The sequence below is a fragment of the Cavia porcellus genome, unplaced genomic scaffold (assembly GCF_034190915.1).
Source record: "Cavia porcellus strain 051 isolate PalLab524CR breed Dunkin Hartley unplaced genomic scaffold, mCavPor4.1 scaffold_26, whole genome shotgun sequence".
Taxonomy (NCBI): domain Eukaryota; kingdom Metazoa; phylum Chordata; class Mammalia; order Rodentia; family Caviidae; genus Cavia; species Cavia porcellus.
This window is the reverse complement of record NW_026947509.1, coordinates 23214354-23238347: the sequence shown is the minus strand read 5'-3', so window position 1 is coordinate 23238347 and position 23994 is coordinate 23214354. Positions and strand designations below refer to the sequence as shown.

Sequence of the window (23994 nt, the reverse complement as noted above, 5' to 3'; positions counted from 1 at the left end):
GGCAATCCTCTAAAGATGAATACTTCTCCAGGCTTAGTGACTGTGATATTAATAATACTTGGTAAGTAAAATGCCTGTTAAACTTTGGACTCCTATTTTATGTCAGCAAAAATTTTAACAATGAAATTTATTTAAGTGCTTTATTCTCAAAGTAATATGGATCTCTTTTTTCCCAGAAAAGACACATGGAGACTCAGTGACACAGATGGGAGGCCAAGTGACCCTCTCAGAACGGGCTTTTCTGACCATAAACTGCACTTACAGGTAACATCTCAACCTACGCTACTCTTTTCTGGTATGTCCAATACCCTGGACAAGGCCCACAGCTTCTCCTAAAAGCCGTGACAGCCAATGAGCAGGGACGAAACAAGGGATTTGAAGCCACATATGATAAAGGAGCCAGTTCCTTCCACTTGGAGAAAGCCTCGGTGGAAGAGTCAGACTCGGCTGTGTACTACTGTGCTCTGAGTGACACAGTGGCAGGAACTGCAGGGGGAGCTGAGCACAAACTCTGGGCAGCAGGTAGGGCCTGGCGTGGTGTCTGCTCCTAGAATCCACTGGGATTTCAACACAGCTATAGTGTTCACTTCTCCGTTTCTCTGGTTGGTGTAATAGCCTACAAGTGTCTAGAGCCGAGGAACGAGAGGTAAACACCAGCCACATCCAGCCTTCCACTAGTGAGCATGAAACCAGGCTTTTACCTGAGAGCTCCTTTTTCAGGACTAAGGTGTTCTCAAATAAAAATCACATGACTCTTGTAGTGGTCCTTGTGTGCATCCTTGCAGATACAGTCTGGCCCTATACCAGGTCGCCCACCCTGGTAGATACCGCTGTGTCTTATTATGCAAGAGCCACATGTGCCAGAGAAAGTGAATGCTGACAATGTCTCCCAGACAGAGTGTGCAGCCTCCCAAGCCCTAGGTTTATTAATGGAGAATAAAGGAAAAAGAAGAAAAAAGGAACAATAGACCTCACTTATATCAATGATGCAAATGGTTAAAAAAAAAAGAATTTTAATAATGCAGATGATTTTTCCTCTTTTTTTGTAAACAAGAATGTATATTCAGGAAAAAGGAGGAACCAAAGGCATAACTGAAGGAACAACTCATGTCTAAACCATGAGAATCTCTTTTAGTTGTGTAAGTCACTTGACTTTCTCGCACAACCTCAGCTGAGTTTGTTTGCAGGACCAAAGAAATGTTAAGCATGTGTTTTAACTTTCACTTACCATGACACCTTATTTGAAAGATGATAAGGAAACATAAAATGCAGAAACCCACAAAATATAGAAAAGGATATAGCAACAGCGATACCAAAAGGATTTTAGAGGTTTCATTTAACCCCTAAAATGAAGCATGAAAACTTGTACAGCAGACCAGGTGCCAATGAAACCCGGGTGCTGGGAGCGGAGGAGCAGGAAGCATCAAAGGTAGCAGCACTGTGGCAAAAGGTGGAAGAACAAAACTTGCCAATTCCCCTCACAGCCTCAAAGATGATGGTGTGTACTTGTGTGTGCTCACACACACACACACACACACACACATACAGTGATGGTATTCAGAAGGGAAAATGTTAAAAAAAAAAAGGGGGAGGCTGGAGATTTAGCTCAGTGGCATAAGCGCCTGCCTTGCAAGCAGGCAGTCGTGAGTTCGATCCCCGGTACCGATAAAAACGAAAAAGACAAAAAAAAAAAAAAAAAAAAAAAAAGACGGTCCACTGAAAAAGATCTACAAGTAACAAACTGACTACGCCCTTTGCCATAGTCTGCAAAGCAACAAATACTGGAAATGTTTGTTAAGGATTGAAACACAGTATGAGAGAGAGAGAGAGACAGACAGAGAGAGACAGAGACAGAGACAAAGACAGACAGAGACAGAGACACTGAGACAGAGAGAGAGAGAGTGACAGAGACAGGGACAGACAGAAAGGAAAGAATAAAAGAAGAAAGATAGGGAGAAAGAGAAACAAAGGAAAAAGAAGGAAGAAACAAGGAGGGAAACAAAGAAAAGAAGAGATTCAACTTAGAAAAATAAAATATCATGCAAAATGGGCCGTACTTGTAGTGATCTGCAGGACTAAAACATTGTCCCTAACCTAATTTTCACTCTCAGACCTTCAGCACTGGTGGTTGAGAAGAATACTTGCTTCCTTCATCTTTTTTAGTACAAAACTTTGTATCTATAGCTTACTAACCACTCTTTCTGTTTTTATGATTCAATAAATTATGAATCAAATATAAGTTCATTTAACATATTTACCAAGTACATTTTCTGTTTATTTTCCTTTTATATATCTGCCCATTTTTAATGTGATTGTCTCTGTTCATCATGTTTAACTTTCAACTACAGATCACACATTTGCAAAGTTTCAGTCTTTTTAAAACGATTTTTAAAATCAGTGTAGGTTTAGGTTACAGGAGCATGAAGAGAAAAATATGCAAAGTTTTCATATCACCCCAACCAACCAACCCTCCAGTTATAAGCAGTGTGGCCCACTTCTAACAACTGATGAACCCACAGGCACATATCACAGTCACCCAAGGTCCATGGTTTACGTTAGTAGTCACCTTTCTGGTTGTTATTATATGGATTTTGATAAGTATTTAAGGGATTGTATCTACCCTTATACTACTGTATAGATTATTCTCCCTGTCCTAACCATCCTCTGTGCTTGGCCTGTTTATCCATCCTGAGCCGACACCCTGACAATTGCTGGCCTTCTTACCATAGTTTTCTTTTTCTAGAATATCCTTTGATTGGAGTCATAAAGTATGCTGCTTATTATACTGACTTCTTTCACTGAATAACATGAAGTTACATTTTCCCCATGTCCTTAATAGCTTCATAGCTCATTTCATCTGAGTGCTGAATATTATCTCTTTTAATGGATAGATGACAGTTTATTTATATATTCAATTCAAGAAAGGCATAGTGGTTGCTCCCAAATTTTGATAATTAAGAGTAAAGCCAATATAAACATTTATGTGCAGGTTCTGGAGTAGAAATGTGTTTTGAAAATGTGTTTTGAGGAAGATACTAAGAAGCATGATTTCTGGATCCTGAAAGCAATATGTAAAATAATGCCAAACTATCTTCAAAAGTAGTTGTACTATTTTGAATTAAAATAGCACTGTATTTATTCTAATTAAAACTTATACCTCTTGACATGACTTGTTTATCAAACACACTTTAAGAAAGACTCACTGACCCAGACCATGCCTGTCACTGCACTGATGAAATGATTAGAACACACCAACATGGTGAGACTTATCAAAAGCATAATTAATGCAAATAAAATCCAGGCATTCTGACTCTTTAACAGCTGGAGTTTCCACAAAAGACACAAAGCAGGATGTTCTGTCTGAAGAAGGAGTTAAATGCTGTAAACTAAATGTATTACTTAATTAAATGTGTTATTTTTGATATATGACACAATATAAGCATTCAGACAAAAAGAAAACACTCCTATAATTCATGGTCTAGAAACGATAACCATCCCCATTTAAAAATTTTATAGTATATAAGTACAGCTGTATTTTTCTCTGAAAGTGGCTTATTATGAATCCAGTAATATTAACATGGTTATCTCTGTCTACATTATAATTATATATTTCAAATACTGGCATTCTATTAAGGGCCTAATTTAAAGTAACTACCCTGTACTTTCTACTGATATTTTTAGAAACCTGATTATGCTCTGAAATTGGTTCTAACTATCCAATGATATAGATAATCTTTTATGGATATCATAAAACAATATTTTAATGGATATAGAGTTTCTGGCATCAGAGAAAAAAGCAGGTCACTTGAATGCACACTTTTCATGAAGGTATTTTTTCACCAAATGGTGGTTTCGGTAGTATCACACGATGCCGCTGATTTCTTATACCTCATCAGTTATGGGTATTCTTGTTTTAAAGTCATATCCACCTAAGTGACAGTTTTCATACCATTTTTATTTTTTTCCTAATAACATGTGAGATTAGACATTTGTCTTAAAAAGTCAGTAATACAGGATGGAAGCACATTTTTTTATAAATTACTTTATTATTACAAGATGGAAGCACATCAAAGTCCTGCAGGCAGAATCAGAGTCCTTTCCCACAGTAAGCTGTGTAAAATAAAGTGTGAAAAGCATTGCACTGGTTCACAGTACCTTCTCACTTGCCCATTTTCTCCAAGGCATCTATTGCACACATGCACATTTCTCAGAGTGAGGAAGAGCAGTCTCTGATACTGCAAAACCTCAGAATCCTCCCAAACCTGTGGAGCTCAAGTTTATGCGCTGCAAAGGTCTCCACCAGACTCAGGTACTTAGCTGTTGGACAAGCACCAGCCTTACGAATTTCCAGAGTAATAGTATCAGAGCTGTCATCAGATCTATACTTGCCTGAAATGTTTCAATGGCTTTCTGTTGTTGCTAAAATAAAATACAAACTTTTGACTGTGATACACAAAGTGTTACATAATTTAAACCTGGTCTGATCTTTCAGTATCAGTTCTTAAAACAAGATTTCACCGTGTAGTTCAAACTGGTCTTGAACTCACTACGTAGTCCAGGTGGAGCTCACGGAAGTCCTCCTGTCTCAGCATCCTGAATGATGGGACAGCAGGCATAAAACACAATGCCCGGAAGTCTTGGTTCTTAATTTTCTTTTCCCATTCTCTCAGCAGCCACAAGACTGGCTCCTTTAGTTTTCTAACTTGCCCCATTTTTCCCACAGTTAGTATTGCATTACTGTTTCATCCACCTGAAATATACCCCCAAATTTTGTCCACTTTGAGTCATTCAGATCTTAGCTCAAATGTAGCCTAAGTAGCCCTGTGTAGCCCTCCGCTAGCTGTTTTATCCACCCTCGTTAGTTCCCTCTTTCTGATAAATATTGTAACATGTAGCAATGTTGTTGATTTATGTTTCCATGTGGTGAGTATATATTCCCTCAATTAGAAAACCAGTTTTATGAGACCAGCCTAACAATTTCTTAATTAACAGCTTTATCCTTAGTGTCTAGACTATTGACTGAATGATTTTAGTCAGTTCATAAATATCTAGGCAAAGAGTAACGTTGCTTGGCCCTGTTCTCATTCCCTTTTCATTTGTCTCATTCCTGCTCCGGCAGCGTAGTCATGGTTTTTGCTTCCTTAGAGGGCAGCACAGTTCTCTCTGCCCTCCTTCCCCAGACTGAGATCTCCACTCTCCTGTGTTCACAGGTTGCTATCAAATAATTGTTTCTCATAAGGACAAGATCTCAACCTTCCCTCATTTACCAGAACTCACTCTATTAAACACAGTCAGAAGGCCTGAGCCCACTCTATGGACAGAAAAAAGCCATAATTTCAAGATTTAGAAATGTACAAAATAATTTCTCAGGTCAAGTTATTATAATGATTTGTCATGCCTTTATTTCAAAATATTGTAAGTGTACAAGTTCCTCAGGAAACAAACTTAAATGATTAATTTGAGACATTTTGTAATAGATTAGATTTTTAAAATATACGTTAAAAAATAATTATTGTGGTCAATGGACTGATAAATAATACTCCTACTTTTCCTATCTGTGTGGCAGCTATTAAGCTCTTTACAAGATTAATAGGCATCTGAATTTCTAGTACTGATTTTGCAGAAGTCTTTATTTCATTACAATATATTAGGAAATTGTTCATGCATTTTATCAGAGGAAATTGAAAACAAAGATCCATTTCTGCTCAGTTTTGGAAAACTTATTTTTCTAAAATATAATTCAGATCATTACTACAGTAGAAAGTGTGTTTCAGGTCTTGAATTCTGACCTTTTTCAAACTAATGAATTATGCTGTTTTGTTGCTGTATTGGTGCTGTTAGTAATGACCAAGACTCTGAGTCAGACGCACAGGACTTTATGCCAACAGCACAGAAAACAGCAGAAGCACTGGTAGGTTGGTGTCAGTTGTTCCTCACCAAGATCCCACAGGAAGCTACAGTGGGTGCAGATGGGTGCTCCACTTACAGTGGTGTGTGTCTCAGTGGAGGGATTCTGAGCTCAGGGAACCCACCCCACACACACACACTCTCCATTACCAAGCAGTAAGGAGCCTGCTGTTTGTCTCAGAGACAGACATTACTTCCTCCCTCCAGTGAGAAATGGTCCAGATAGCAATGTCAAAACCTGACATTATTGGCAAACTCAGTAAGATTTGCAGGAGTAAAAGAGACACATGGGGGTTATCTTCCAACCTGATCCACTAATAACTAGTCTTATATTTTCTGACACACATTGAGACCTCATTAAAGCTGCTTGAACAGACTTCTAAGTAGTAGTATGAAATCAGCCTATGGGATTAGCCACAGTCCTATCTCCTATGGTCTGAGATTCAGCCAGTTTGAGTACTCCACAATAGGCCCAGAATATAATGAATTAGCCATCATGTTCTACACAAGTGACTTTGGGATGAAATGTTTATTTTTGGCTTGTCAAAAAGTGACCAAAACCCAAGCTTTATATCCAGTATAGAAATGATCAATGATTTCTTTCCCCAAATTTCAACATATAACTTAAAGGATATTTTAATACTGTTTCATATTTAGCATTAACTTAACTGCACTGGCATTGTACCACTTTGGTTAGGCAACATTAGCATTGTTACTGACCATTTTCCTCTTCTATATGCACTCATGGATTAACGCAGCACTGCTCAGATAACATGGGAAACATACATTTCTGTCAGTCACATGCGGAAAATGTTGGGTTGGTTGGAGTATTGTCATTTGGTGTAAAACAATGCACATATCCACATGTTACACATCCATAGGGACTGTTTTGGAGCAAATGTTTCTTAAACTTCAATTTAGTCAGATTTTTACTTTTAACAGTTCACACAGCAAGTGTCTCCATCTTGAATATGCCTTTTCTCACTTTCCACAAGATGGCACTGTCTTTTCAGGGACCTTGAGGACAGTTTTCAAGGGGTCCTATGAGGGCGTGTGTATGTGTATTGCAGAGGTGGTGCCAAAAAAGAGCCTCTTCTGTAACTGAGGAAGCTAATTCATTTCTTTTTAGGTTTCTAGAGAAACTAGAAGTGTCTGAAAATGCCATGTTTTTAAATCAAATCTCAATGAACCAGGGAGACAGAATGACTGAATATTTTGGTATTTTACTAGTGATCTTGTGGCTTCAATTCATCTGTAAGTTTGGGCATATTTATGGGGATACAGAGTACAATGTGCACCATTGTTGTCTACTCAAGGCCTCTGCATAAACACTTGGGCACTTCTACTCTCTGAGTAAGGAAAGACTGCTGGAGGCCTATGAAGGATAACTTTCATTCTGAATATTAAGCACCCGCTCTCTAAATAATCTTCTTCATCTGACCATTGTCTTTTTTCCCAGGGATGAGCGGCCAGCAGAAGGAGGTGCAGCAGAGTCCCGAGTCCCACAGTGTTCCAGCTGGAGCCACTGCTTTTCTCAACTGCACTTTCAGGGACAGTGACTCTCGGAACTTCGCGTGGTACCGACAGTACCCTGGGAAAGGCCCTGAGCTGCTGATATCCATATACTCCAGTGGGGACAAGAAAGAAGGAAGATTCACAGCGCAGCTCAGCACAGCCAGCAGGCATTTCTCCCTGCACATCCAAAGCTCCCAGCACCGTGACTCAGCCACCTACTTCTGTGCAGTGAGCACACAGTGCTCCCCAGGCACCTGCAGCCTGCACCCAAACCACAGGGGAACAGGCATGGCCTCAGAGATCAGAGGTGCAGAGCGAGTCCAAATTTCTCAAGAAGGTATCTAGAAGACTTCCTGAAATAAAGGACTTTGTTGTTGTTGTTGTTTTTTTGTTTGTTTGTTTGTTTGACTAAAGACCTGCATAGATCAGCTTTCACAGACCACATGGTATTGTGGGGTGGTTTGGCAATAATTAGTGAGGAGACATGGAGACACTGAAGATCATAGCAGTGTCTCCTTCCCTTGATTCTCAGGTGTCACAGCAAGCCCAGGGACAATGATTATTTTCTTATATAAATAAGTTCTTGTAATAGGTATTAAGACAGATTACAGAAAAAAACTTAAAGTTACACATCATAAAATGGAAGTTGTCATCTGTTAACTATGAGCTTGTTTATGTTGTTCACAGGATCAGAAAGTAAGGTTTCTGGCCAGACATGATATCACATGCCTGTAATTCCTTGACTTGTCAGGCTAAAATAGGAGAATTGCTACACGTTCAAGCCAGCATGGGCTACATAAGGAGTTCGTGACCAGCTTAAACTACATAGAGAGATCCTTTCTCAAAAAATAAGCAAGATTTCTGTCCAGTGTTGTTTATATAATTGTAAGAACATAATTATATGATTAGTAAAGGCACAGTTATATTCCCCAAAACAGAGTATGAACATGGAATACTTTGCCCATAATTGTTGCAGAAATCAGATTGAGAAGTATTGGTGGGGTTCAGCGGGAGTCTTGATTTACTCTGATCTGGAGAACAGCAGGGAATGCATTGTACCACAAACCTGATCCCTCAATTTGAGGTAAGGGTCCAGACTTTTGACTTTTTGTTTGCATTATAATAAAGCAGCAAAAATCACTGGCTGTGGTCTTTCTTGAGATACACTGTATTGGACAATTGTGAATCTCAGTGAGAGGCTCATTTTATAAGCAAGGGACAGCTGGGAGCTGAGGATAGTCAAAACTCACCATCTGGGTCTTGGCTACACTGGTCTTGAAAATTGGATTTAGTGAGCATCGGGGAATTGGGCCTGCTTTCTTACGCTCTGAACTCTGGACTGGGTGGCCTGTGGTTGAGTGTCCCTGCACCATCCCAAACCCCTGGGAAGGAGTTTAAGATTTTAGCTCATGCCAGCAAGGGAACTTTATGGCTTCCTGCCACACTGAACCAGCTTTCCAGTTTCCTGCCAGGCTTGGCCAGTTCCGGGGAATTGGATCAGTCTGCCTGCCTGTGCCATCAACTGGGAGACCTGGGGTGAATGTCCCTACACCATTCCGATCCCCTGGGAGGGAGTGTAAGATCCTTGCTCCCACCACCCAGGGAACTTTGCAGCTTCCTGCCACACTGGATCAGCTCAGCAAGCCTTGGCCCTGCCTGCCCCAACCCAGTGACCCTCTCTCAATCTGGGGAACTGGATGGCCAGAGTCCCAGAAGCTGAGCACATAGAAGAAAATTTCTAACAGGCCCAGGGAAAACCTTGAAACAACACTGAAAACACGGAAATATAGGAAAATGACAAAACGAAAGACCAAAATACAATCTCAAGCCTCCAGCCCATCCAAAGATACCTTAGGAGCTATGTACATAGAAGAAAACATAGGCCATACACCTGAAATACCTGAAATAATACCAACTGAAATAAAGAAGCAACTAAAGGAATTCAAACTAGAAATAATCTCCCAGGTAAAAGAAGAAATTATAAAAGAAATGAAAGAGATGCTGAACATATCTAAAGAAGAGACAGTTAAAAAAAATTGGAGGAACTAAATGAAAAGATAGAATCCCTGGATGAACAATATATTAGACAAATGGAATATGTGAAATACATGCAAACAGATACACAGGAAATCAAAAATTCCATTCAAAGTTGTAAAAACTGCCTCAAAGAAAGTGAAGACAGAATTTCAGACCTCGAAGAAAAGATTGCAGCTAGTGAACAGGAAAGGAAAGATCTTTTAAAAATAACAAGGAATCAGGAAAAAACAATTCAACAGCTGCAAGATGATGCAAAGAAAAACAACATATGATTGATAAGGATAAATGAAAAAGAAGGGGACAACATGAAAGATGTCAAGAGGATATTTAGAGAAGTAATGGCTGAAAATTTCCCAAACATAAGAACAGAAACTGACATGAGGATCAGTGAAGCATATAGAACTCCAAATAGCCATGACCAAAATACAACTACACCCAGACATATAATAATCACCATCCCAGAAATACAACATAAGAATAGAATATTAAAAGCTGTCAGGGAGAAAAGACAGATCAGCTATAAAGGAAAAGCTGATAGAATCACAGCAGACTTCTCAGCACAAACAATAAAGTCAAGAAGAGCATGGAGTGAAGTATTTCAGATCCTAAGTTGGAAAATAATTTCCAATCTAGACTGATGTACCCTGAAAAACTGTCCTTCAAAATTAATGGAGAAATCAGATACTTCCATGACAAAGAACAGCTGAGGAACTTCATGATCACCACACCAGCCCTGCAGAGAATACCGAAAGACAGTTTAGATACACTTAGGAAAAAACCACTAAGCAAAGCAGATAATTAAACAGAACAGAAAGATAAAGATGCAAGCAGAAAGATAACATGTCTACAATAAACCAATATATAACAGTTATAACCATTAATGTAAATGGTCTCAATGCACCAATTTAAAAAAAAAAACAGACTGGCAGAATGGATCAAGAAACAACATCCAACAATATGCTGTTTACAAGAAATCCACCTAGCCCAAAAGGATACTCACAGACGGAAAGTCAAGGAATGGAAAACAATACTTCATGCAATAGGAACTCCCCAAAAGTGGGGGTAGCTATTCTGTTTGCAGACAACATGAACTTCAAGCAAATAATGATCAGAAGAGATAAAGAAGGTCATTACATACTGGTTAGGGAAAAACTTCAAGAGGAAGAGATGACAATCTTAAATATATATGCATCAAATTCCAGAGCACCCCATTATAAAAAGAAACTATTAATAGAAATGAAAAACCAAATTAGCAATAACACAATTATAACAAGAGACCTTAACAAACTTTTGACACCAAGGGACAGGCCAACCAAACAAAATATCAACAAAGAAATCAGAGAACTGAATCACACCTGTGAACAAATGGACTTGATACACATACACAGAGTGTTCCATCCAACGTCAGAATACACATTCTTCTCAGGAGTACATGGAACATTCTCTAAAGTAGACCATATATTATCCCACAGAACATATTTAAATAAATGCAAAAGAGTTGAAATTATCCCTTGCATGTTGTCAGATCATAGCACCATGAAATTAGAAATTAATGATAAAAGATACTGCAAAAATCCCACAAACACATGGAAACTGAATAACACACGCTTGTAATCAGTGGGTCACAGAAAAAATTAAAGAAGAAATTAAACAATACCTACAAGCAAACAAAATACAAATACAAATTTACATCCCCAGTATCTGTGGGATGCAATGAAAGCTGTCCTCGGAAGAAAATCTATTGCACTGAGTTCCATATCAGGAAAACAGAATAATACAAATAAACAATCTGATGTTACACCTCAAACATCTACAAAAAGAAGATCAAGTCAAGCCCAAAGTCAAAAGAAAGGAGGAAATTATAAAAATCAGAGCAGAAATTAATGCAATAGAGACTAAGAAAACAATCCAAAGAATAAATGAATCAAATAGTTGGTTCTTTGAAAGAATAAATAAAATTGATAAGCCCCTAGCCTACCTTATTTAAAAAATAGAAGAAAAAGCTCAAATTCATACAATAAGGAATGAAAAAGGCGAAAGCACTACAGACTCTGTACAAATACAGAAGATCATCAACACCAGTTTCAAAAACCTCTACTCTCATATGTATGATAGCACAGAAAAAATAGACAGACTCATAGAGACACATGAAGTAACACAACTAGGTCAAGAAGATGTAAAACTGCTGAATAACCCAATTTCTATTAATGAAATTGAATATGTAATTAAGTCCTCACCTACAAGAAAGAGCCCCAGAGGGATTCACTGCAGAATTCTACAAGAAATACAAAGGAGACTTAATGCCCACACTCCTCAAATTCTTCAATGAAATTGAAAGGGAAGCAATCTTTCCTAAGTCATTCCTGGAAGCAAATATTACTCTAGTACCAAAACCTGAGAAAGACCCAACTAAAAAAAGAGAACTACAGGCCAATCTCCCTAAAGAACAGAGATGCAAAAATCCTCAATAAAGTATTGGCAAATAGGATGCAGCAAATCATAAAGAAGATTATACACGATGACCAAGTGGGATTCATCCCAGGCATGCAGAGATAGTTCAGCATACCTAAATCAATAAATGTAATCCACCATATCAATAAAGCCAAAAGTAAGAATCACGTGATCATTTTCTATAGATGCATAAAACGTTTTTGATAAGGTCCAACATTATTCATGATAAGAACCTTACAGAAAATTGGAATAGGTGGTCTTTACCTCAATATAATAAAGGCGATCCATGACAAACCAACAGCTAGTATCATGCTAAATGGCCAACAACTGAAGGCCTTTACCTTGAAATCAGGCACAAGACAAGGATGTCCCTTACCACCACTCCTATTTAATATAGTACTGGAAATACTAGCCAGAGCAATTAGCGAAGAGAAAGAAATAAAAAGAGTAAAGATAGGAAAAGAAGAATTTAGACTGTCATTATTTTCGGATGACATGGGACTCTACATAGAAGACCCCCAATATTCCATTGAAAGACTCCTAAATGTAATAAATAAATTCAGTCATGAAGCTGGATGCAAAATCAATACTCAAAAATCAGTAGTATTTCTATACACTAACAACAAGATCACAGAGAGAGAAATAAGAGAAGCCATACCCTTTACACTAGCACCCAAAAAAATGAAATATTTAGGAATTATCCTCATGAAAGAAGTGAAAGTTCTATATAGGGAAAATGATAATACACTGAAAAAAGAAATTGAATAGGATCTCAGAAGGTGGAAAGACATCCCTTGCTCATGGATAGGAAGAATAAATATTGTGAAAATAGCCATTCTTCCAAAATTGTTATACAGATTCAATGCAATCCCAATAAAAATACCATCAACATACCTCATAGATCTAGAGAAATCACTCCTAAAATTCATCTGAAACCAAAAGAGACCTAGAATAGCAAAGACAGTTCTGAGCAGCAAAGGCAAAGCAGGAGGCATCACAATCCCTGACTTGAAGTTATAGTAGAAAGCTACTGTAGTAAAATCAAAATGGTACTGGAATAAAAACAGAGCCAAAGATCAATCAAATAGATGAAAAGATAAAACAACAACTACAAACACACTTAACCACCTTATCTTTGATAAAGGAGTCAAACATGTTCACTGGAAGAACAATAGTCTCTTTAACAAATGGTGTTGGAAAAACTGGCTCTCCATATGCCAAAAACTAAGACTAGACCCATGCCTATCACCATGTACTAAATTAAAATCTAAATGGATCAAATATCTGAATTTATAACAGAAACTCTAAATCTATTGGAAGACAAGTTGGGTAAAACCCTTAGGGACATAAGGTTAGGTGGAGGTTTCATGAACAGGAATCAAACCGCACAGGCAATACTTCCCAGAATCAACAAGTGGGATCATGTCTTATTAAAAAGTTTATGAACATCAAAAGAAATCTCTAGCATAGTGAAAAGAAAACCTACAAACTGGGAAACAATCTTAGTGAACTGTCCCTCAGACAAAGGTCTTCTATCTAAATCATATAAAAATTTTAAAAATCAGACCCCCAAAATTTAAGGATCCAATCCAAAAATTGGCATCTGAGGTAAACATATAATTCTCAGATGAAAAAATACAAATGGAAAATAAATACATGAAAAAATGTTCATCATCATTACTCATTAGAGAAATACAAATTAAAACAACACTAAGATTCCATCTCACTCCAGAAAGAATGGCCAGGGTCAAGAAAACTACTGGCAACAAATGCTGGAAAGGGTATGGGAAAAAAAAAAACTCTCCTGCACTGTTGGTGGGAGAGTAGACTGGTGCAACCAATGTGGAGGTCAGTCTGGAGATATCTCTGAAAGCTGGGATTGGAGATCCCATTTGTTCCAGCTATTCCACTTCTAGGCATATTCCCAGAAGAACTGAAAGCATCATACCACAGTGATATATGTGCACCTATGTTTATAGCAGCACAATTTGTAATCGCCAGATCTTGGAAACAACCTAAGTGTCCATCAACTGAGGAATGGATAAAAAAGTTGTGGTATTTTTATACAATGGAGTACTACTCAGCTATAAAGAATAATCACATTGAGATATTTATAAATAAATGGACGCAGCCTGAGACCATACTCATAAACAAAATAAATCAAACTCACGTGTATGAATACCGAATAGTTTCCCTAGTGTAAGAAATGGTAAGAACACATAAAAGTATGTGGTAATCATGATTCCCCAATATTTTGCTTTGAACCTTATAATGTTTTCATTCATTATTTGGAATGGTTTTATCCTGGGTTGTTTGATTTTTATGGTCTGTGTTAGTAGGAACAGCTATTTTGAAGAAAACAAGACATTATAATGGCTAGTGATGATTTAATATCATCTTGTTTTAAAGTCCCACCAAGCTTTTGTTCTTCTGTCTCCATCGGTTTTATCATGTTGTATCTTATTGGATTTTATTATATGTGATAGTATAAAAATATGTTATAGACAAGGAGATAATATAGTAACCTTTGTTCATTTACTGTTAGTTGATTCTGAATACCCTGTAATACTTTCATTCTCTTGAATGGTTTTACACTTTCTTTTTATGTTTGATACTATAGTATATGAAGGTATACTCAATTATTTCAAGGAAAGCGACACTTTGGTAGCTACTGTTATGTCGGCTTGTCTTGTGATGAAACACTATGTTGCTTAAACTGTTATGTTTTGACCTGTTTTGTTATGTCCTCTTCTATCTTAATCTTTTTTTAAATAAAAAATTATTAAAAAAGAAAGAAAATTGGACTTAGTGTGGGGCCAATAGTATTTACTATTAACATGGAACTCTCTTGGTAAATGAGGAGCACTTCATCAATGATTGACTAATTATCTTACTATGAGTTTAAATTTCTTTATCCTTCCTATAGGGTATAAAGAATTGGTCTTACCTTTCTTAATAAGTTAAAATAATTTAGATTAAATCATTTGGTTTTTTTTTTATTTAAGAGGAAAAAGAGAAAAACACAAAACAAACCAAAGCGGCGTAAGGGTACACGCAATACAGAACTACAAAACAAAACAAAACAAAACAAAACAAAAAACCATAACAGTAAGAAATTACCTGCTAGTAGATTACACACTATTTTCTTGAAAATAGTTCCTCAAATCACAGTATCAAAGAACACAAGGTGGACATTCAAACAGGGAGACTGCAAACAGCTGTGTTCAATGTTCCAAAAACATTGATAAAGTCAGCTATTTAACACCCCCAAACACACTTGCTGTTATATCCGTTAGAGCTCTTTTTCTTTTTTTTTTTTCCCTCTCTTTTTTACAACAAAATTTACACATCTTGGATTTTATTACTCCTTAGTGCTTATTACTTTCTTGGGGGGGGGGAAGAATACAGTCAAATATGGCAAAACAAAGCTGTCAGTCAATACCAAGGATAGACATAGCACATGGTGTAGAACAGAGTACAAGTTTATCAACAATGGTTATCAACGTTGTCCCTTGTTTCCTTAAAAAGAATTGTCTATCTTATTAGATATTATAAAGTTGGACAAAACAGTAGAGAACAAGACCAATAAAACTTAGGCATTGTAAACATTACAGGACTTCCAAAGAAGACAATAGTCAAACCAGAATGGGTATCTTAGTGAATCTTATTGTCTTCAAAGTAGTTGCCTATGTCTTCAAACTTGATACTATCATATAGAATGGAACAGAGTCTAATCAGTCAAAACAAGATCGTGGGAGTACTACAGGACTTCAAAACAAGTTAATAGGAAATCGAAAAGAGTTACTATTTATATATCCTAATTTTTTTGAATTTTTTCTTTAATTAAGACAAACATAAGAAATGACTAAATATTTTTTTTTTGAAACAATAAGGGGGAGATTGAGATAAAACAGGACATAACAATATAACAATAGAGGTCACAGCATGACTGTTTCAATAACCTAGTACTTCACCACCTTATAACCTGACTTAATAGTAGTTACCATAGTGTCTTTTTCCTTGAAATATTTGGGTAAAACTTCATATACTCTAGCTTCAAATATTTTCATATCAAGAAGCCCAGAATAAAGCCTTTCTAATTAATGAGTGAAAACTTTATAAGGCTTCAAGGCCACATAATGGGGAATCATGATTACCACATATTTTTATATATTTGAATCATTACTTACATTAGGGAAACTATTCGGTATTCACACATGCGAGATTGATTTATTTCACTTATGAGTATGGTCTCAAGCTGCGCCCATTTATTGATAAATATCTCAATGTGATCCTTCTTTATAGCTGAATAATACTCCATTGTATAGAAATACCACAACTTTTTTATCCATTCCTCAGTTGATGGGCACTTGGGTTATATTATTGGAAGCTAAGTGTTGGAACTTTCTGAGAGTATTGTGATCAAGGAAACAGCGTATTTAGAACATTCACACTGAGTTACAGCCCTAGCCATGGTTTTTATTTTTCTTTTGAGACAGGGTCTCACTAAGTCATGAAGTTGCCCAGGGAAGGCTAGAACTTGCAAGAGCCTTTCCCTGCCTTAGCTTATCAGAGTGCTAGGATTGCTGCTGTGTTTCTATTCATGAATGTTATTACAGTGGAAATTTTAGAGAAATAGAGGAGAATACATGTGCTTAGACAAAATTTTTAACTGAGAAGCACATCCTAGCAACACCAAAATTTCTTATTTATTTATTTTAAAGGGAATAATATAGAACAATAAAATGAAACAAAACAAAACAGCGATAAGACAGTAGGAAGTCCACAATAGTTACTATATTGCATATTGTTATCCTCTGAATAGATGCTTAGACTACTGGCTTTATGTTTGCAAAGTCAATCAAACAATACAAGCACTAGGTTGTTTCTTTAGTTCAGTTGTTATCATCTCAGTCTCTGTTTCTCCAAGTTAGCCAGTTGCTTGCAGGGGTGGATGGAGTAGTTCTTCCCCCCACCCAGCTTGAGGGCTGGGGTTTGCTGTCTCACCGAGGGACGCTGGCAGTGGGCATCGCCGCCTTCCTGTGTTTAGAAAAATCTAATGTATAGAAAAATCTGTGTATAGAAAAATCTATATGCAGAATCAAGACATATATCAGAAGCCCAAGGGAGATGGTTTCAGGAGTGTTTGGGCTTCTGTCTAGATGGCCCCAAAACTTCCATGGTGGGGCATTTTAGCGGTGGTTGGGCCTGGTGTGCTTGGCACTGGGATTGTCTGTGTTTTGGGATCAACAGTGTGTGATTACTAAACTAGTCCACTGAATAGTGCAGCATAGTGCCAGGTGTAGATAATGGTCCACTCTGGGTGCGAGTACTCTCTGTCCTCGGGATTGCAGCATGAATAAAACATAAGGGACAGAAAGAGGGCTGATTTGATGCCTCCTGCTTGCTGCTTTTGCTGATTCCTGCTTTATACCTTCCACATCATGAACTATGTTTTTCTCCTCTGCGATGCCCCTATTCTATGCCACCCTGCCTTGGTGCCATCCAAAATTGAACTGAAGCCGCTATGTACTGCAAGCTACTCTCAATTTTTTCTCCTTTAACTTTGGATATTGACTATTTTTGTCTTAGCAAAGAGAAGAGTAACCAAAACAAGCAATGGAATGTCCAGAAAAGAGTGAATTATTCTGACCTTGTGAAAATTATTCTCGTGGGCAGACGCTCCTTTCTCATTTCTGTGAGCCTCACATTATTTGATTATCTACTTTGCCTTTAGTTTCCAATGGTTTCTATGCCAGTGTGAGCTGAGTGAAAAATGAAAATCTTCCCTAAGTTTCATTTTTCATTCAATCATAAAGCAGACACCTGGGATTTGGCCCCAATTCCCATCCGTACATGACTGCTGCATGTTCGTCTCTGCTGAAGAATGTGGTCAACCTCTCCCACAGCTTCTGTCCCTCCCACGAGTTCCTTTCATTTCTCTTCTGTTGGTTTTACTCCTTACTGCTTTATTGAGTTCCTATATATTTATTTTTTCTCTCCTTAGTAATTTCCAGAATCAGTTATTTGTCATATTTTCCTTACTTTATCATTTTAATTTTCTCCAAAGATAACCGTAATGTTTGTTAAGTGTTAATGCTTCTTTTAATGTGATATCCTTATAAGTTGACACTGTATGTATTGGGCTGTCCTAGTCACCGAAAACTGAAACAAGGTCTTTCTCATTTTCTCTTCTTAACCATGCACAACTTAAAAAACATCAGATTGTTAACTTGAAACCAAGGTGTCTTCATTATTTGTGCTTTACAAATAAAATCATGGCCTTTCTAGGTTTGTATTGATTGACAGGCTGAGATGAGTTTAAGTGTGAAATTCTGGCTTTATTTAATGTTTTTCAATAGCAAGAAATGAATTATCATGTCTTTCCTCAATTTGATGCCCTCCTCCAAAGGGATCGTATGAAGGCTTGTCTCCCTCTTATCACGCTGGCTTATTGCAAAATAATGTTAAAGGTCTCAGTCATATTCCAGTATCTAGAATGCTGTCTTCCGTGACTAATCTCTCAGTGAAGCACACTACTGTGCTCTTCTATTTTTATATAACACCAGTTTCTCACGCATTTCAGGGCCAACAGAATGTGCTATAGAGGTGACATCATCACAGATTCTGGAACAAAGACACACATTCTACCAAAGTTTAAACTTCACATCTCACATGAGAAGGGAACGTTGGGCCCTCTAGAACCCTGGTCCCTTCTCAGGCCTCCAGGAGGGCGCTGCTGCCCATAGCGACCTTGTGTGAGGCTCCTGCCTTTCCCTTGGGCAGCGTCCTCAGACTGAGCACCCCCACCCCTGCTGTCGGTGGATGCGGACCTGTGACTTAACAAGAGACCAGAGAGCATCCAGACTGCTTAAAGGGCACCCCCTTTCTGTCTTTGAAATCTGTCAACACAAAGACACATGTGCAACAGCCTCCCCACTCTTAGTCCCAGGGGCTCCCTGACCAGGGCTACCTCCCACCTGCTTCTCATCCTGTAGCCCATCTACGTTAGCCATGCTTCTGCTGCTCATCCCTGGGCTTGAGAGCAGTTTTACCCTGGATGAGTACGTGCCACTCCCTCTACCCTTCCACAAAAGTGACTCTGTTCTTGTTAAATGACAACTTTGCCTTCACAGCGAGTCCAGATGCTTTTCCTTACTCTGCATGGATGTTGCAGAGAAAGCTGGCCACACTCACCTCAGAATCTGAAGTGTAATTCAGACACCTGTGCTGTGATACCTCTCTTGGATAACACAAGACCGCAGCCTCCAACTCCAGGAGACTGGCTTTTTATGGGCCTTCAGGGCTCAACCTGAATCATTTTGTGTCTTATTCCGCAACAGCAAATAGGGAGGGTAGATTACTCAGCAACAGTGACCTACCAGGTCAAATGTATTCTGTCTAGGTGGAAGAATGGTGACTTTCTCTACAAGGGTCCCTCCTCATCCCCAACGCCCCACTGACCCAAGCGCTCTGGAGAAAGCACACCAGAAAGTTGTGTTTCCAAGCTTCCATCAGGGGCTTTCCAAGAAAGTCCAGCACCTATGTTTTAAAAAAAAGTGCAACAGCACTTGTGTTAAAAAAAAAAAAAAAAAGTCATTTCTGGATTCAGTATGCTATCTGCAATCCTTCAGACAGTGATCAGTCAGTGACACTGACGCCCTTGGTCACAGTGTTGGCTCTCAGCTGTGTAATCTGGACTCACATTCAGGTGACCCTTTACAGCAGAGCCTTGATCAGCACACAGCAGGCCCTCCACTGGAGCTTCATGTCTGCATCATCCTACTCCACTCTATGTTACTGACAAAATCGAAGTAAATAAAGTGTCTAGATTGCTGATCATTTAAGCATTACACAAAACCAGTGAACAAACTGATCATAATTCTTAATGAGATACTGAAATTTAAAAGCCACCCAGTTGCAATCTTTTCTGCTATTCCAGGATTGCATCAAAAATTTGAAGCAATAGCCCCATAAACAAATAGGAACTAAAATAGATAAAATAACACTGAAAATGTCCTAGACATTCCATTTTAAGAAGCCATACTATCTCATAACATCATATAAAATTACATATGTAATGAACATTTTTCTTCATTTTCAAGGCACATTAACAAAGTTAACAGGAAAATAGACCACCTTTGCCAAAGTTCGCAATAGCAGACATATTAATTCTCACAGAGGTATCCAGGATAGGAGACTGTTTTCACTTAGTGTAAGACAAATATATATATATATATATATATATATATATATATTTCAAAAATGTACATACTACACTTAAGACTTTGAATTTTTTACTTGTGGTTTGGTTCATAGAATGGAATTTTAAAAACCTCTGTTTTTTAAATGTTGTGAAATTTAAGTTATAATAAGTACACTTAATATGAGATCTATTATAGTAACAAATTGGAAGTCTGCAATTGGGCACTGATAACTATAGCCAGACGCGGCAGATCTGCAGAAGTTGTTGTTGTGCCGCTGACACTTGGTGCCCCGTGTCTAATATCTCCCCATCAGCCTCAACACTCAGGCAGCCTTGAATTTCACCATTATTTTCTCTGCTTGTGGAGTTTGATCCTTTCAGATACCTCTTACAAACTCACTGACGGGATGTTTGTCATTCTGTGATAGGCTGATTTCACTGACTATGTCCTCGAAGCTCATCAATGCTGCTGCACATGGCAAGAAGGCTACCTTTTCAAAACTGCATAATACTTTATCATTCATTTTCTTATCCGCGCACCCATCCGATGACATTTGTTTTGTGTCCCGTCTTTACTGCTGTGAACAGTGCTGCAACAGACATGATGCTGCAGATACCGCTCTTAGATCCGATTTCAACTACTCTTCATTAATGCCCACAGAGGGGTTCCTGGGTTATAGGTTCACTCTACTTTCAACTTTTTGAAGAACTTTTTGCTGCTTTCTGTAGTATCTGCCCCATTTTCCATTCCCATCAAACATTAAAAAGGACTCCAATTTTTCCACATTGTTACCAACGCTGCTTTTGTCTTTTGTTTTTCATAATAGGTACCTCAAAAATTGTAAGGTGATATCTTGCATGATTATTTGCTTTTGCATCTTCTTTTGAGAAATGTCTATTCAACCTCTTTGCCCATTTTCAAGTCAGGCTCAGTTTAGCTGAAAGACTATTAATTACATTGTAGATTATCTTCTAATCAGACATGGCTTGTAAATATTGTCCTTCATTCCACAGGCTATATTCTTTTTTCTTTTTGCTTTGCTGGTTGTTTCTTTTGCTATCAGAAAGCTTTTCAATTTAGTCTGATATAGTTCCACTTGTGAAATTTTGCTTTTCTTACCTGTGCTTTTAGTGTTGTATCCAAAAAATGGTCATTGCCAGGACCAGTGACGAGAAGCATTTCTCTTATGCTTTTGGCTGCCACAGTGTTCAACCATGGTGGGCATAAAGGATGAAAAGATTACTCAGAGATGAGACTTCGTTCAATCATTGAGAGGCCTGCACAGGCTGTTTTTCAACATTCATTTAGAATGTCAGAATAAAAGAAAAAATCAAGAGAAAAGCGAAATTTGGTCATGGGGTTTCTCAAGGCTGGACAGTTTTCCTTGGGGGAAGGTAAACTGGCCAGACACAGTGTATTGACTAATCTCACCTTCTTACTGTTAATCAGTTCTCACACAGCCTATGTGCTTTTGCCCATAGTTAAACCATTCACTCTTCACAGAGTGTGTGTTTTGCACCAAAGTTTAAATGCTTCCTCTCATGGAGCCTGCATGCTATTTGCCTCTCAGATAAATTATTTGTGTACTTTTGCCCAGAGTTTTAACAATTTACTCCTCCTTGAGCCTACACACTTTTGTCCTGCAGTCTAACTATTCACTCCATAATTCCCCAGCAGCTATAATTTAAAGTCTTACACTTAAGTCTTAATCCATTTTAGTACACTTTTGTATGTCCAGTGTCAACATTTGCAGGCGCATATCAAAATTATTGAAAAGAGTAATTTTTCTCATTGTGGATCCCTGACGTCTTTAAGAAAAACCAGCTGAATATCTATTTATGGTCTGCTTTCTTAGCTTTCAGTTCCATTTCATTGGTTCATGTTTCCATCCCATAGTATTTTAATTACTAAAGCTTCGTAATATATCCTGAAACAAAGAATTGTTAACATCTGTGTGTTCTTTCTCAAGCTTATCTTAGGTACTTTGGGTCCTTTTGTAGGTATGTTAGAGTCTTAAGAAATAAAATCTGGCTTTTTATACCTCTGCAAATATGAAATTAGGATTTTGATTAAAGATTACATTGAATCTACAGATTAAATTAGGTAGCATGAACATTTCAATCTATGACCTTGGGATGTCTTCCCACTTAGTTTTGTCTTATCTATTACTGTCATCAAAGTTTTATAGTTTTCAGTATGCAATTCTTTCATTAAAGTTTATTCCTAACTTTTAAATTTTTGAAGCTGTTGGAAATGGCATTGTTTTCCTAATTTCCTTTTTTTAAATAATTTGTTATTAATGTACAGAAATATAGCTAACTTTTGTATTTTCCTTTCTATTCTGTAATCTTAGTAAATCTATTAGTTCTAATGTTTTATAATGATTTTTAAAAGAGTTATTTTACAAATTATGCCATGTTGCCTACAGACAGACACAATTTTACTTCTTTTTTAAATTTGGATTTTTTTTTTACCTTGCATAATTGCTCTAAGGAAATCCTACAGTACCATCTTCAATAACAGCAAAGAGATTAATGATTCCTTCCCTGTCCCTAATCTTAGATTGAGGTTATTTCCTGTATATTAGTGAACATTTTATTAAGAATTAGAAAAAAAAAAGAATTAGAAGCAGTTTGGAGAACACCTGAAGACTGACATACTGGCATAAGAAGAATTACCACATATTTATCAATAAGGAAGTTCTAAAGACTTCCAAAGTGCTAGGGGAAACAGAGATGATTATCCAAACAAATGGAGCATAAGAATCAACAAGGGCCATGGTAAAGCTCAAAGCTCCAGGAAAAAACATTTAGTTACTTATAAGCTGCATTGATTTTTCTGGCTAAAAATTCTGAAACATGGCTCCAAATTTATTCTAGTGATTTTTGTCTTCTCTGATAGCTTCTCTAAGAATTAGAAAACTAAGACAAAGGAAATGAGAGGAAATTGGAGAAAAATAATAAAAATATTGGTAAAAAGGAAAAATTATAAGTTAGAAAGAAAAAAGATGGGCTTCATTGAATTTCAAAACTATATGGTAAGCCTTGTAGGATTTCACTGTTGCAGGATGCAAAAGTCCTAGAGATGTGTCACACAATAATGTGAAAATACTTCATATTATTAAACAGTATACAGTGTACTAAAAATGGCTAAGACAGTAATTTTAGTATTCTCGGTTTTACTACAGTTAAAACATAATGTGGCCCTGCCCCATGCTAACAGCAGAATGAGCAAGGTAAACTGGGAAAGGGCCGGGGAGGTGACAGAAGGACATCGAAATGAGGACAGGAGGCCACTGTATCCACGTCCTCGTTCTCTTTCCATCAGCCACAGCCTCATTGGAGACATTTATGTGTCCTAGATAAGTTGTTCTAGGTTTATAGAACTTTAATTTCTTTTAATTGTCTTTACTCTAAAAGAAGATAAAACAAAATATTTAAATATTTAATGGGATATTCTTTTTCCCGAGATCTTTCTTTTTAAGCGAATTGTCAACCACCTTTTAAGTTGGGTGCTCTGATGTTTTGTTAAGGGAATGGGGTCTCTGATCCTGATAATTATTTCAGGCTGTCCTTGGCCCAGATGAGCCTCTTATTTCTTGCTGAGGCTTTTCTCCTCTTCTCCAGACTTACCTGATCACAGGGATAGTGTGAGCAGAGACAGTGTTGTGGGGGGAGGAGGAAGCCTCCATGTTTCTGCCTGTCCCATCAGTGGCACAGCTAGCAGGGCTCTGGTATGATCAGCTTTGTCAGTTCTCTGCTAAAAACTTCAAGGGAAGCTCTCCCCCTGCCTCAGTCTCCTCATATTCCTCTTTACATAAGCACAGATGAAGGGCAGCCTGTCTCTATCTTCTTCTCAGCTGCTTGGGTGGGGGGAG

At 37.7% G+C, this 23994-nt stretch overlaps 1 protein-coding gene and 1 gene segment (V, D, J or C); both read left to right on the top strand.

Annotated features, from left to right (window-relative positions):
- Nucleotides 1–23994, top strand: part of LOC100719991 (T cell receptor alpha chain MC.7.G5-like) — a 556517-nt gene continuing 532523 nt past the window's right edge. The window contains 4 exon segments of the mRNA XM_063236909.1: nucleotides 1–61; nucleotides 177–261; nucleotides 263–476; nucleotides 13738–13741. Coding sequence (XP_063092979.1) covers nucleotides 16–61; nucleotides 177–261; nucleotides 263–476; nucleotides 13738–13741 — 349 coding nt within the window. The 5' untranslated portion in view covers nucleotides 1–15.
- LOC134473223 (T cell receptor alpha variable 12-2-like) lies at nucleotides 6994–7949 on the top strand. The segment is given in 2 exon segments: nucleotides 6994–7161; nucleotides 7367–7949. Coding segments are annotated over 2 exon segments (492 nt in total).